At 51.3% G+C, this 15,784-nt stretch overlaps 1 protein-coding gene and 1 long non-coding RNA gene across 2 annotated transcripts; one reads left to right on the top strand and one right to left on the bottom strand.

Moving 5' to 3' along the window:
• Nucleotides 1-319: 319 nt before the first annotated feature.
• On the bottom strand, nt 320-3,840 carry CCDC177 (coiled-coil domain containing 177). Its single transcript, XM_037031555.1, has 2 exons — nt 3,520-3,840; nt 320-2,628 (listed from the first exon to the last, which is right to left on the bottom strand). The coding sequence occupies exon 2, from the start codon at nt 2,598-2,600 to the stop codon at nt 498-500; it is 2,103 nt and encodes a 700-aa protein (XP_036887450.1). The 5' UTR covers nt 2,601-2,628; nt 3,520-3,840; the 3' UTR covers nt 320-497.
• On the top strand, nt 2,724-11,617 carry LOC118976844 (uncharacterized). Its single transcript, XR_005064357.1, has 2 exons — nt 2,724-2,930; nt 11,406-11,617. It is a non-coding gene; the product is annotated as an uncharacterized LOC118976844 (long non-coding RNA).
• The last annotated feature ends 4,167 nt before the right edge of the window (nt 11,618-15,784 follow it).

Genomic DNA, 15,784 nt, shown 5'->3' with positions numbered 1-15,784 from the left:
TTGTGAAACTTGCCATATTTTAAAAGATGGAAGTGAGCCAGGGAGATGCCGCCTCAGCTGCAGTAAGGGCTGCGGTCTCAGGCCCCGATATGTGAAAGGTGCCTAGGGTGACTGCCGCAGAATGGGGCAATCACCCCTGCACTCTCTCCTAGGGGCACCCTCTCCACCCCTTCCCGACCCAGCCCCTGTCTCCCAGCTCTTTTCTATTTCAACCCCAAAGACACACAAGGGAGCTTGGCAAAAGCCCGTGCGGGGGCCACCACGGGTGGGCATGGTCAAAGATTGTGCTCTGTCATTTCCATACAATGTCAGTTTTTTAAAACAAAGGCTGCGTACTGAAACGTCTGGCGTGTTGGACCTCTTATTGCCTCATGGGTTAGAAACCTCGAGAGGTGCTTGTGCTGCGCCCCAACTTGAGACTGACACAGCCTGGTCAAAGTGTATAAGGGAGGCCCCGCAGGGATGAAGGTGGAGGTCTGGTCTTCATAGCACGGCGGTCATTTGCGGTCCAGGCTGGCGTGCAGCTGGGCTTCCCGCACCATACGGTCGAAGGAGCGAGTGTTGGTTTCCTCGCGCACCTTCTCGCGCACGTGGAAGGAAGCCCGCGCTGTGGAGCGGGCACTTTCCAGCGCGCTGCGCCGCTCCCGAGAAAGCTGCTCGCTGCGCTCCAGCTTGCGCCCGATGGCTTCAAGCAGCTCCCGACGGCGGCAGTCTTCGTCCTTCTCCACCTTCTCTTTTTTGGCACGCTGGGCTCGCTCCTTCTCCAACCTACTTTGGCCCACGCGCCGCGCCTTTTGCTGCACCGCCTCCTCAGCCACTTGTGCCGCGTGCTGCAGCCGCCGTTCCCCGGCCCGGGCCAGCGCTTCAAGGTGTGCCTGATGCTCGCGCTCTTTGCGCTCCGCTGCCTCCTTGGCCCGCCGGCCCTGTAGCTCCTCTTTCCGGGCCCGCTCCCGCAGCTCCCGGGTGCGCTGCTCCACCAAATGCTCGTAGTTCTCCTGAGCGCGACCCATGCTGGCTTCCAGGGAGCTCCGCAGGCCCTCGCGCTCCTCGAATTCCTGGCGGGCCCGACCTTGAAGCAGCGCCTGGTGGCGCGCCTGCTCGGCCCGGCTCAGCTCCCGCTTCTCCCGCTGCAACTGGTCCCCCTGCCGCTGCTTGGTACAAGCCGCGCGCTGGGCGCGCTCCTTAAGGACCTGCTCGGCCCGCTCTCGCCCTTGCTTCAGGCCCTCCTCCCGCTGCTTTAGGTTCTGCTCCTGCTGCAGCTTGCGCAGCCGGTCCTCCCGGGCCGCGCGCTCCGCTCGCTCGCGTCGCAGCAGGCTCTGGCGCTCGGCCAGTTCCCGCCGCCGCTCCTCGCTAAGCTCGCACTGGCGCTGCCGCCGCCGCGCTGCCTCGCGCTCCTCGCGGCCCCGGCGGCCGCGCCGCTCCTCCACCTGCGCCGCCCAGGCTCGACGACCCTGCTCCAGGGAACGCCGCTTCTCGCGTTCCTCGCGCTCCCGCCGCTGCTCTGCGCGCACGCGCTGCTGTTCCCATTGACCGTGTGCCGCGGCGCGCTGCTCCAGCAACAGGCGCTCCTCCTGGTGCCGCGCCAGCATCAGCGCTGCGATCTTCCGGTCACGCTCTGGGACCCCACGCAGTCCCCGCTCCGCGCGCACTTGGCGCACGATGCGCTCCACGTGCTGAGTTGTCTGCGGTGAGTGGCTCAGATCGCCGAGGCTGAAGCTGCGGGCTGTGAGTGGCACTAGGGCCAGAGCAGACGGGCGGCCCAGAGGGTTGGGGGCTGAGGATAGTGACCCTGCGGGGCAGCTGCTCCGGGCTGAAGCCCGCGGTGGCCAGCGCAGCTCCCGAAGGCTCTCCCCACTGTAGGATGATGACGACGCGCCAGACTCAGAACTGAGAGTGCCTTCTCGGCGGCGGGACAGTGAGTCCAGTGAGTGGCTCTTTCTTCCCGCCCGCGAACTCGTGGGCGGAGCTTGGGGTCGGGCTGGGGATGGACTGGAGGATGCCTTGCGGGCAGCACGGGGTGCGGGCGAGGCCGGGAGGCTGGCACTGCTGCAGCTACTGCTGCTGCCCGCGCTGGGGGCCGAGGCTGCAGCGGCCGCGTGGCCCAATGGCGTGAAGAGGCGCCGTTTTTCCTCGCGCACGATGCGCTCACGCTCGGCCCGGCACTGCTGCAGCTTTGCTCGCCGCTCTGCCTCGTAAGCCTCATACAGGCCGGTGGCCACTCGCATGGACCGGCCTGGGGCCTCACGCACCAGGTCGGCCAAAGCCCGTGGCAGCAGCTCCACTGGTTTGACAGCACAGCGGGCACAGGCCTCGAGAGAACGAGGGCTGGTCAGTACATAGCGGCTGCCCTCGGCCTCTGGACAGTCGAAATTGAAGAGGTCGAGGTGCAGCAGAGGGGATTGCTCCCGCCGCCCACCTTCTGTTGCGCACTGGACTTCGACCTTGCGGGGCACGGCCGCGGAGGCCGAGGCCGAGGTCGAAGAGGCTGCAGGCTGCTGGGCGCCCTGTGCATCAGGGGGCACGGACGCAGTGGCTCCATTTCCTCCTGAGCCTCCAGACTCAGCTTCTGCCTTCTCTTCTTCGGGTACGGGGTCCACCATGGCTGAAAGGTGTCCTTTGGTGGAATCTCTGAGGATGACAAGGGAGGGACATCGCAGGATACATTTCTGAGCAGCTCCCCTCTCCCCATCCATTCCCCCCCCCCCGCCCTGGTCCCAACTTAATCCGCTTTGGATTTAGGCTCAGAGGCCTGGTGGAACATAAATCATCACACGGATGCACTGAAAACGGAGGCAGTGGGGGCGGGGGTTCCTGCTGGTGCAGAGAGAGCAGCCCGATCCCCACCCCACCCCGCAGAGCCCCAGAGTTCGGGCAGAGGCCGTGGCCAAGTTCCCCAGGGCGTCTGGCCCGTTACATGCATCCTTCCTGCTGTAAATTAAAATGAAAAGATCGAGGTGCGGGGAGTAGCCGGCCAGAGAGGCGCTGGAGGATTCCTGGGAGGATTAGTCCATTTGTTTGTAGCTTAGGCGGGCGACCAGGGATGCAGCTTTGCAAGAACAAAAAAGGAAGAGGCCTGTTCATCCCCCACAGTGCTTTGCTGCGAGGACCCCATTTGCCTAAGGAAGAAGTTATGGTTGATTTCCCCCTGCCAAAGGAGACCCAGGCATGGGGTCCAGGGGTGATGGAAGAACTGAGAGAAATGCCTCAATCCCCAAACGGTCTTTCCGGGAGAGGCGATCGATCTTGCTCCTGCCATTTGGGTAGGGGTTGCTAGGAGCTACGCCCGGCTCCTCCCTGACCCCCCTCCCGTGTTTGCCGGGGATGGAGAAGGCGCCTAGGTCCTCCCAGATGCACCCGATCCCCTCCAAGTCTGATGTGCTGAAGCCCCCATACACCCCAGTCTAGGCTCCAACACCTGCCCACGGTTACCCTTCGAGTCCCCCCAGCCTATTCCAGTGAGGTGGATTCCTGGGTCTCATCCAGCCTCGCCGCTCCCGGGCTCTGGGCCGGCTCACTTACCGCACGTCCCGGGCTTGGGCCCCGCGCGGAGGGCTTTTGTTATCAGCTCGCCGCTCTCCCTTGCACCTCTTCAGTCCCCGCGCCGGCGGGGTCGAGTTGCCGCTGGATGCAGCCGCGATAGTGGCCCCAGCGGCCACTGCAGCCACCGCCAGTGTCTCTCCATGGGGCCCGCACACACTACCTACACGCGGGAGGGGGAGTGCGACAAGGTTTCCCTAAAATAACGCAGCTCCGCTCCCTTCCCTCTCACTGATTCTTAAAAAAGGAAGCGGTTCCATCGCTGCTGCATCCACCGCCGCCTCTCCAACCGTGCAAGTACCGCAGGTCTTTCTGTGCCCCTGGCGCCTCCTGGTGGACACTCAAGGTGCTGGTTTGTTCGCTTAGAGGGTGACAGAAAAGAAACAAAATATATACGTATATATAATACATAAAAATATGTGTGTAATATATAATATTTCTTTCAATACTTCAACTGGGTAGGATGAAGGAATAGTTTGGTTTGTTTCTCAAGGGGATAGTGATTAATGGGGTAGAAATATGGCTCCTGATCCAAATTATGAGGTTATTTATAAAGAAAAACTAAGAACATTTGGATAGGTTTGAGGCAGGCATAAGATGTGTGACTAGTGTTTAATGCAACATTTTAGGACTTTCTGGTTCAAGATAATACAAATTGAAACCAGTTAGTGCCATTTACTGAGTATTATTTTGAGATACCTCCTCTCTACCTACCCCCCTTGCCCCCCCACCCCGCCCATTTTGAGTGATAGTGGCCCAGGGAGACAGATGGGAGGAGTACTTGAGGGAGGGGTTGGAGGGTGGGGTGGGATATAATGTTAGAAAGCACGGTGAACCATGTTGTTAATAGCCTTGACATTGTCAGGCAATGAGGTGGGGGCACAGATCTCTGAAATGGAGAGTAAAGCAATACTCAGAGATAGCTTGGCTCTGGATGTGAGGAGCAGTTGAGGGTCAAGGATGACTTATAGGAGCAATGAGGTGGCCAGGTATACTACAGACTGAGAGCATGCGTTCAAGAGGGAGGACTATGTGGTTGGCTTGGAGGGCCAGGGAAGGATGGGTGCCTTTTGGACCACTTGATCTGGAGGTGTTGGTGCTCAGCTGGTGACTGGGCTGTGTCAGAGGCCTGGACTGGACCTAGAGTTTAGGGCATCGTTACCATATTTGAGGTTCCCCAAGCTAACAGTGAGTGAGATCCCCCAGGGAGGTCAGGTGGAGCAATAGGGAGGTGGGCAGGGCGTTGATGGGGTGGCTAAGGGAGAAGGAGCCCAAAAAGGGACCAAGAAGGATAGGCAGGAAAGTGTGGGCTCATGGACGCTAACAGTAGAGCACTTCAGAAGGAGAGTGTACCCTATTGTTAAGGCCGCAGAGGTCCAGCAGATTTTGCCTGGAATTAAATGCCCACCGAAACTAGTAGTGAGAGTATCTTTGGTGACATCAGCGGAAACTTTGGCAACAATGTACTGCGGGGGCTGGTGCCAAACCGCAGGAGGCTGAGGTACAATGGGAGGTGAGAAAGTGAGTTACTGACTCCTGACATTTGGATGACTGTATTACAGACTGAAGGGTTTGGGATTTTGTGCTAGTTCCATGTGAATAGGGCCATAGGTGCTGACAGAAGACATGAGACTCTTGGATCAGAAACACGGGACTTTGTTACCTGTGGTACAGAAGGCAGTATGAGGTTAGTGCTTTTGTTGGTTTACCTCGCTCCCCAAGTCCCATGGAGCAGTGAAGAGGTGGGCTCAGAGATTCTGCACATACAGTGGGTATGTGTCACAGCTGAATGACCTTAAGTTTAGTAAGCCCTAATCTTTTATTTATGTTTGTTTATTTATTTGTATATTTATTTATTTAAGAGATTTATATTTATTTATTTTTAGAGGACGGGGAAGGGAGAAAGAAAAACATCAATTTGTGATTGCCTCTCAAGCGCCCCCTACTGGGCACCTGGCCTGCAGCCCAGGCATGTGCCCTGACTGGGAATAGAACTGGCCATCCTTTAGTTTGCAGGCTGGCGCTCGATCCACTGAGCCACACCAGCCAGGGCTATTTGCTTATTTATTTTTATCCTAACCCAAGAGCATGCTTATTGGTTGTAGAGAGAGGGAAAGGGGGAGAGAGGAAGAGAAACATTGATGTGAGTGGTGAACCTGCTTCTTAGGCATATGCCATGCCCAAGAATCAAACCTGTGATTTTTCAGTTTATGGGGTGAGGTTCTGACCAAGTGAGCCACATTGGCCAGTTCAAACCTCCATCTTTTAAATGGGGGCTCCTAGCAAACCTGTTCAACCTTTTCCTCAGTGGAAGGGTTAAGATTAGACACACTAATCGTTCAAATGCCAGCTCAGTCAGGCTGTGTGTTTTGAGACAAGTTTCTTAGCCCCTCTGAGCTGCAGTTTCCTCAGAAGAGGAGTGCATACTATAGGTGGAGATATACTGTCTATAGAGAATAATTACTGTCTAGAGAAAAGAATTCATTCAATACCCTGTCAGATCCTTTAATGTAATACCCCACTGAGCTGCTATGACAAGTTGTCATGCACCGAGTGGCTTAAACAACACTTCATTTCTCACAGTTCTGGAGACTGAGAAGTCCAAGATCAAGGAGCTGGCAGATCTGACGTCTGGTGAGGACTCACTTTCTGATTTGCAGGTGGCCATTTTCTTGTTGTACTCTCACATGGAGACAACCGGAGAGAAAGAGAGAAAGAGAGAGAGCGCAAACTCTCACCTGTTTTTTCTTATAAGGGCATTAATACATCATTAGTCCTCATGACCCAATCACCCCCAAGGGCTCCATCTCCAAATACCGCTACACTAGGTTTAGGGTTCCAACACGTGAATGGGAAAGGGGGTGGGGCACAACACCTTCGGTCCGTGGCACAATTATTATGGACGAAAACCCGTGTACAGTGTAGACATTGTTATCATTTCAATTCCATCTAATCAGCCCCAACCACTCCCCTCAGCTCTCTGCCCTTATGTTTATTCCCCTTCTTAGCATAATTCTGTTCCCAGAGTAGAGATCATTCACTCCAAAGTTCTAAGTCAGGAGTTGGTGGTAAACTATGACTTGTGGGCCACATCCACTGTCTGTTTTGTAAGTCAAACCTTATTGGAACACAGCCAATATGTTTACAATATGTAAACAAGTATGCAGAATTGAATCGTTTTGACAAAAATTGCATACTCTCAAAGCTTAACATATTTACTATTAGGCCACTTATGGAAAAATATTACCAATACCTGTTATAATGACTGATAACAGCTTGTGGCAGTTACCATCTTATTGCCTGGCTCCTCTAGATTCACTCTTTACTACCTGCTCCGGGGTAATGGACTGAATGTATGCATTTTCTACTTGACAATGAGCATGATGTTAAGATTGGCCAGTAGAGGGAGCTAGAGGGATGTTGCTTGAGAAGGGTGCTTCTCCCTGGTTCCTGTGTGCTGTGCTTTTTGCTTTTTATTGCTACTGCTGTGTGATGAGTGGTGCGGGTGTGTGGGGACATCCTGTGGCCTCCCGTTTACTCTCGGTCCACAGCTCAATGCCTCTTTATATTAAGCTTCCTGTACTGAAGTTACTATGTGGTTTCTGTCTCCTGATTAGACCCAGAATGATACACGGCATAAAGTGTGACCGTTCCTAATTCTTGTGACTAAAGTCTTCAGAAGGAATTTAGGACACAAACCAACAGCTAAAGGTAATATTTGATCAAGATAAAGGGTTTTGCTTCACACTTTATTGAAGTAGTATATGTTCATCACAGTAAGAAGTTAAAAAATACAGGGAAAAAAGGGAAGGACAAAAAAATCACCCGAAGACCGTTAGCGGGGCACGTAAGTGGCAGGGACGTGGAAGCAGGAGGACAGGTCCGTGTCCGTTTCTGCTCACAACTGCTGGGCCTCGCGCATCGTGGTCCCTCCTGCTGGAGGCATCAATGAGAGGGGATGGGGTTTAATGAGAGCTACTTTTCCAGCCGTATGCACCCTGAAACTGGCTTTGTCACAGTATTTTGAGCCATTAAGCCACTTTGAAGAATCTTCAGAGTTAGGTGTTTTATGCAGGTAAAGCTCACGTTTGAGAACTGTCTTGGGGGACAGGAGAAACTAACCTGCAGTAAAACCGGGAGGTGCATCAGCAAGGAAATCTAGAGAGACTCTTACAGTTAGTGTACTGAGAGTTTCCTCTCACTTCCGTAAGGGCTGCCCCCCATCCCATGGTGTGTGATGCTGGAGAAGGGTATTCATTCTTGAATATGAACGTGCATTGGGGGTGCTGCCCTAAGGGCATTTGTCTGTGAGACATTTGTGGGTCTGCTAGAAAGAGTGGGCGCTGGTCAGGAGTCAGACTTGCTTCCAGTTTTTCTGCCTCTCTTACTCGGTCATCATGGCCTCTGGCATGAAGCTATCTGCCCGCTCAGCACTTTAGGCCCCTTCTCTTTTCAAAAGGGCCACTCTGAGGTCACAGCTCCTATTCCCCACAGGCCTCTTCTCCCACTATCCAACACACACACACACACACACACACACACACACACACACTCCTTTTTTAAAAAATTGGGCAATTTAAAAAAAATTTTATTTACTTATTTTTAGAGAGTGGGGAAGAGAGGGAGAAAGGGAGGGAGAGAAACATCAATGTGTGGTGGCCGCTCACATGGGCCCCCACTGGGGACCTGGCCTGCAACCCAGGCATGTGCCCTGACTGGGAATCGAACTGCCGACCCTTTGGTTTGTAGCCTACGTTCAATCCACTGAGCTACACCAGCCAGGGCAAAAAACTGGGCAATTCTAACTTCAAACATTGTACACCATTGTCCTCCATAATGTCTTAGTCCAGTCATTCTTATGTTTATATTTGGAGACTCAGAGATAAGTCATATCCCAGTACTGGAGATGGTGGCCCCTTTTTTGCATGTTTTTCTAGAGGGTCAGCAATCTGCCACCAGGCTCCTTTTACCCTTCCAAATGTGCCCATCAGACCCACAAGAACAACAACAAACGCACTGAGGACTTACTGTTAAAGAGTGCCGAGCTGAGCTAGGAATTCTGGGAACACTGAGAAGGGGGGTAAGACAGGGTTTTGCCCTGAATGTCAATGGAAGTAAAAATGCCCAAACATTCAAGAAGTTAAATGATAAAAGAATTAAGTCAGTACAAGATTTGATACACAAGATAAAAGAGTGATGACCTGGTGGGATGTGAATAATGCATTACTAATTAATCACCACTAATTAGTGTGTTACTAATTAATTATTGCTAATTAGTAATTATCAGCCAATGTTGGGTAAGTCCTTTGACCTCTGAGTCTAATTATTTCCTTTCTTTTTGTGTTAGCTTGCTCAGGCTGCCATCAAAAAATACCACAGACTGGGTGGCTCAAACAACAAAAATTTATTGTCTCAGAATTCTGGAGGCTAGAAGACCAAGGTCATGGTGTCCACAGGTTTGGCTTCTTCTGTGGTCTGTCTTTGGCTTGGCAGTGGCTGCCTTCTTGCTGTGTTCTCAGGTCATTCCTGTGTCTGTGTTTCCTATGCCGCAACCTCCTGTTCTCATAAGGACACGAGTCATATTGGGCTAGGGCCCACCCTGATGACCCTACTTTAACTTAGTTACGTTGACAAAGGCCCTCTCTCCGGTATCACTGCCAAGCACTGGGGGCGATGACCGCTCGATGGGACTTTTGAGGGGCCATAGTGCAGCCTGTAACACTGATGACATGAAAGTAATGATTACTGCCTATCTTTGGTCAAATACTGGCTGCCTGCCTCCCGTGTGCCAAGCACTGGGACTACACTGGCGGAGCCCCATCATCACGGTGTCTGCAACGGGAGAGATGGTTATAAATCAGCTGCACAAGTGCTGGGAAGGAGAGGGACTTCTGGGAAGCATCAAATCAGGCAGGAGACGGTCATGGCCTGGACTAGGGCCACAGCAGTAAGCACAGTGAAAACAGAAAAATGTTCAAGATACCTGTGAGAGAGAATCAACAACACGGGTGAGGGGTTAGGTGTGGCATCCAAAACTGGATGTGGTGGTGTGAAAATGGAGGAGGAACAAGCTTTTTAAAAAAGACTTTATTTATTTTTAGAGAGAGGGGAAAGGAGGGAGTACACACCCCCAACCAGAGACTGGCCCAGTGTGCGTGTAACCCGGCATGTCCCCTGACCAGGAACTGAACTGGTGACCTTTCACATCACAGGTCAGTGCTGAACCAACCGAGTGACACTGCTCAGGGCAAAGAGGAACAAGCTTTGAGCAAATATGAGGAGTTCCTTTTTGAACCTGTTTAATGGCCAAGTATATCAGGCATCTAACCCAGTAGCTGAGAACATGAGCTTCTGAGTCTACAAAGCTGGGTTTGAATACCAGCTTGTCCACGTCCCGTGCGATCCTGGGAGAGCTACTGAACCTCTCTGAACTGCCATTTGTTCACTATAAACTGGTATAGTAATGCCTATATCCCTTGTAAGGTTGTTCCTGAGAATTAAGTGAGGTGAAATATGTTCAGCACATAGCACAGCTTACCCATGGTGCATAGTAAGCATTCAAAACAATGGCAGGTCATTGTTATCATTACTACATTTGAATAAAATTGTGAGCAAATCCAACCTTGCTCTGGTTGATTCCCATAGATGACGTCTGGAACCTGGATTTCAGTTCCTCTCCTCCATTTGGAAACATTGCCCTCTATTTACTTTACTTTTGTTCCTGGAGATCAAAGGATTTCCCTGGTGCTCAGCTCTTTGATAGAACTGGCAGGATTATTTTTTTTAGAGGTAAATTTTGAGTGGGCAAATCAATGCTCACTCCACATTCTCACTGCAGGTGGCGCCCTCCTCTGCGCATCAGCCTCTAGTGACAAAAACCTGGTCTGAAAACAGCAGACCAAATCCCCAAAACCCTGAGGCAATGCCCAGTGCACCAGAAGGACAGTTTCACAAGGGAACCTGGAAAAGACCTTCCTCGTTTTGGCTGTAGGAATTCAGTTGTCCCTACATTTCTCTCAGCAGGCCATGCTGTTTCATGCTTCTGTATCTCTCTCTCTCTGTACATGCCATTTACTGGCAATACTTGTTCCCATAGGACTTAGGTCTCACTAACTACTTCCTACCTGGCAAAACTGAGCTCAGATGTCACCTCCTCAGTGCAGCCTTCTCTGACTGGCCTTTTTAGTTGGGCTTGGGTGCCTCTCCTCTGTGTTTTCACCACATCCTGAGCATTTCATTTGGATGGAGCTACAGTATATGCTTTTAAAAATCTTGTATCAAGAGCTTCAAACATAAAAATATAGGATAAATGATGCAATACCGTCAATCTCATGGAACTGTAATTTCTGATTTCCTCATCCTGTTCCCCCACTAGATGGTGACCTCTGTGAGGAGTGGACCTATATTTTATGGCATTTTGTCCCTGGCCCCTGTGCCTGACAGATACCCAATGAAGGTTTGCGGAATAAGTGGAAGTATGCTTGGTCCCGTTTCTCTATCCACATTCTTCTTCCTCTTTCCTCCTTTTTGGGGGGTTCTCTCCATTTGTACCTCCAGTCTTGATGAGCAGCCTTGGGTGCTCCCAGCGGCACTCAGGACAGGGTGTGGCTTGCCATGACACCCTTTGCCACCAAAGTTTGGTGTGGGCCTTGGAACCACTCACAAACGTGTCCAAATTTCAGCTGTCATTAAATGAACATGACAAATTATTTAATGTCTCTGAGCCTCATTTGCATCATCTGTAAAAGTAAAAATTGTTTGCTTTGCAGAGCTGCTGTGAGAATTCAATAAGATGCCCAGTTACTTGGCCCATAGTAGGTGTGCAACAATGCTCATTTCCTTTCCTGTGGGTTTTATGTTGGTTCCAGGAAAATGACTTCATCCGTGGGGAAGAATGGCTGTTATTCATTAGGGAACTGGAACAATGGCAGCACGAATCTCTGGGAAGCACTGGCCCTCCCTTCTGAGCACAGGAAACGGAGCATCAGCCTCCCGGAGCGCCCATGCCCTCCGATTCTGATAGCACGGGCCAGACTGGCCAAGGTGGAAGAAGAAGGGCTGCAGGGCCCTGCGCTGTGTCCTTCCACTTCTCTGTGTCTCTTCTTTCGTTCGCTTGTTCGTTCCATTCATTCAGCACTCCATATTCTCGAGTGCCCTCTGTGTGCAGGGGTGGGGCTAGGTGCTGGGGCTCCGTGGTGGGCAGACTCGGCCACAGCCTTGCAGGGCCTGTGGCACTTGTGGATGGGATGCAGGGAGACGCAGGTGCATGTTGCAACCAGGGATAGGGCTATGAGTGAAAAGTGTGGGCTATGAGTGGGAGTAACGGGGGACTCTAGCCCACTGTAGGGGATGGGGGCTTCCCTGAGGAAGTCACCTCGAAGCCAAGATATAAAGGACAAATGGGAACTGGCAGACCAAGAGCGTGGGGAGAAGAGGACCCTCCCGTCCTTCCTTCCACCCCAGCTCATCTCTTTCCCCATCAACTCGTGGGGTGCCCCATGTGGGGACCCCGCCCAGAGCTCCCTGTCTCTCGCCTCCCAGACATCCTAGTCTAGCCCCACTGGCCCTCTTCTCAACTGACTGCAGGGGCTCCATAGAGTCCCCTTCTCACCAAGGAAGTCACCCTGAGATGGCAGCTGAGCCACGAGTCCCTGTCAAGGAGCACTTGCCTTCTCCTCACGGATGCATGCAGAGGAACTGTGTGTAGGGAACGGATTCTAAACATCGAGACTCTCAGGCACTTTCTTGGCCGTGTTTGGGAGAATCACACATGGCTGCTGACTCTGTTCTGAGCACAACCTTCAGCCCCAAGCCCACGGGGCAATCTTCCTTCTCTCCCCGGTCACAGGATCCATTAGCTTCTCCCTACTAGAGCAGGCTGGCGCCAACTCCCAGAGCCTGTCCTTCCTCCTTTGGCTCAGGCCAGGGCCTGGGGCAACCCAGGGGGCCGAGAGCACTCACAGGTGTTCTGTTGCTGGGCAGTGGTACCCAGCCCAGCCCAGCCCAGGGCAAAAGTGAACTTGACGTCAGCCCCCGGTGAGGCCAGCCAACACATGGTCTGTGAGCCTCAGAAGGAAAAGGAGGTTCACCAAGAACAGAGCCAGGCTGCTTTTACTTCCTCTTCTCTGCTAGTCTGGCAGATTAGGGCCGTGCTGGCAATCAGAACAATCAAAGGCAGGATCCTGGGTACGATTTGCAGGTGGGATGGGGGAGTGTGTTCCGGGTCGGACCAGATGGTATCGTCTCTGGTGGCCGTGCTGCCCCAAACGCTGTGTTGTTCAAGGGTTTACCTGCAACTTGTGAGTAGGCCGGCTGGCCAAAGATGACATTGACGTGGGCAGAGGAATAATAAGAACAATTGTAGCTAGCGTTTATATGCCAGGCGTGTTTTACTTGGCCGAGTACTTCTTACTTTTTACTTAATGCTCATGGTGACCCCGGGAAGTGGGAATTATTCCTCATCTGTCCCCAGCAGACTGAAGAGGAAACAGACTTAGAGGGGTTAAAATGCTGAAAGTCCTTCACACAGCTAGCACGCGGTGAGATGGGCGTGGAAAACCATCTGAAGCTGTTCACCAGCACTGGCAAACTCCGTGCATTCATTCACTCCCTCCCTTATTCATCCACTTATTCACTCCCTCATTCATTCATTCATCCATTCATTCATTCATTCATTCAGTGGATAATTTAGTGAGGTCCTTCCACGTTCCAGGCAATGTTTGAAGTAGGGCAGATGAGATCCTGCTCTAATGGAACTTAATCCTAGTGAAGGAGAAAACAAATTGAAAGGATAATTTCATGGGAGTGAAAATTATCCTTTCATTTTTTTAATAAATTTTTTTGTTTTTTATATTTTATTTTTATATTTCATTTCATTTTATTCTTATGAAAAATAAAGTGGGATAATAACATCGGGCCGTTTTTGACTGAGTGGTCAGGGAAGGTGGTTCTGAGGGAGTGACATCTGTGCAACCAGGAGCCACAGTGGGGGGCTGAGGGGAGGCCCTTGGGCGGAAGTGGGCTTGGCACCTTTGAGAAACAGAGTGCTGGCCTTTAATGGACCCTGAGTGAGCCGTGATGCTAGACTGAGTCGGAGAGCTTCACTGGGATAAGTGTGAAGTCTCGTACTCTGGCTCAAAACAGCAACTGCCTAAATGCAGACTCGATGCACTCACTTAAATTGGGCCCCAGGGGAGAGAAGCCGAGTCTCGAGTCTCGGTTGACCTGGTAGCTAACTTGATCTTTAGCTGCTCTGATAGAAGTCAGGTCGGGTGGAGGAGGGGATGACCCTGTCCTCTCTGAGCAGGTCAGACCCCCACCTGGAGGTTTGTGCGTGTTCTGGACCCTGGGCTTTAAGACGTCAATAGAGGAATTAGATTGTTGCCCTAGGGGACCACCATCCCGGCCTGGTGAGCAGGGCAAGTCAGAGAAGTCACTAGGGAAGCCTCAGGTAGAGAAGTCTTAGGCAGAGAAGGTTTAGGAAGGCGTGCATACTGTTTCCAGGAAAATCTAGGATCGATGGGAAGGAGTTTTAAGGAACCAGATTTTTTTTCCCTGCTGATAAAATGGATATGTGCAGACATTTTTCTAAAGTAGAAAAAAGTTAGCCAGAGGCAGCCACTGTTAGCCAGAGGCAGCCACTGATGACATCTGGCCATTTCTTGGCTCTGGTCATTTGGACTGTTGTGAATATGTAACATACGGTTTCTTTACAAATTAAGTTTATCCATATGCAGGTAAAATGTATTTATAAAACTTGCCCAAACTCTCTCCCCGGAGCAGGCCTCTGTGTTGTTTCAGGACGGCTCTGGGCGCTGTCAGAGCAAGAGACCCCCCACCCCCTGCCCCACCCACAGCCTCTTTTTCTTCGCACTTGCTCTGGAGTCGAAAACGCATATTCAGGTGTTGGCTCCACCGCTTACAGCTGCAGACTGTGAGTGAGTTACCCCGCTCCTGTAAGGAAGAAGAATCTTGCTTCTCCTTGAGTAAAAAATAAGGACACGGAGTCACGATTCCTTAGTCATAACTGGAAATCCCAGAAGTTATGAAAACAGGGTTTTTCCCCGCCTAAGGTTGGCAAAAAATTAGTTCTGACCTGAACTAATACCAAGTCACTTACAGTTTTATGTATTGCACGTAATGAGACAGTTCAAACATTTTACTACAGAAAAGTGAGTGTGTGGGCTACACAGTGCCTGCACCTGACCCCACTGAGGTGTCACATAATATGCAACGTAAGCTCCATATCACCTTCATAAAATCTGAGGAACATATATAGCCCAAAGTGAAGTGACACTCTTTCTCTCTCCATATATATACATATACATATATAATTAAAAGTACTATGGCAGAGATTGCTAATTGCTTACTTAAATATCTGTTCTTACCATCTTGCTTAACACAGAATCCAGGTTAATTTTGTTGGGACTAGAAATGTGCCTAGCTAAAATATTCCACTTCCTAGCAAATAAGGGTCACCAATAAGATGTAATTGGAAGTGGTTGGGTGGGGCTTCCAGGAAAGCACCCCATCCCCTTCTTACTGCTGGAATGTGGATGTGATGGTTGGAACAGTGGCAGCTATCTCAAGTCGATTTAAGCCACAGTAGTTACATCTTTTTTAGAGAGATCATTGACTCAAGCAATGGTCTAGTAAATTGCCTGAAGACTCAAAAGTGTCATAAAAGCTCATAAAAGCACACAAAAAGATGCAGTACTCATGGAGATGTCCTGATGATGTTACAGAAATGCCCACCAGGAAGGAGTGAGCTGACATTCCCTCAGCCTCCATTAGAGCTTGAGTCCTTGCCCTGGGAAAGAAGTGCTCAGGAGTCTTACTGGTGGTGCTCAGCTTTCTAACCAATAGTGCCAGTCTCAGAGAGAGAGGGATAAGGACTCTAGGGTGTGGGTATAAGAACCCAGGAGGGTTGGAAAATGGCTCCCTGGAAAATGTGCAGAGAATGACCAGTCAGTGGTGATGGGCTTTCACCTAATCCTACAGGTCCTGAGAGAGCCAGTCCTATAAGGCTTGAGATGCGATGGAGTTGTGGTGGTGGTGGTGGTGGTGGTGGTGGTTAATGAGAGCCTGGGCTCTGAGGAACCCCAGGATAGACTAGACTAGACATCTGGAGGGCTAGAGTGAGAGGGCTGAGTCTGAGGCAGGCCACAGGACCGCATGCGGTGGGGGGAAGCCTGGGAGATCCTAGGATGGTTTCCCAAGGCGAACATTTAGTGCTTCTAGAAAGGCT

This window comes from Sturnira hondurensis, unplaced genomic scaffold (genome assembly GCF_014824575.4).
Source record: "Sturnira hondurensis isolate 20B ecotype Veracruz unplaced genomic scaffold, ASM1482457v3 Scaffold0021143, whole genome shotgun sequence".
In the NCBI taxonomy this organism is placed as follows: Eukaryota; Metazoa; Chordata; class Mammalia; order Chiroptera; family Phyllostomidae; genus Sturnira; species Sturnira hondurensis.
Note: the sequence above shows the minus strand (reverse complement) of the source record. Positions and strands in the feature narration are given on the sequence as shown.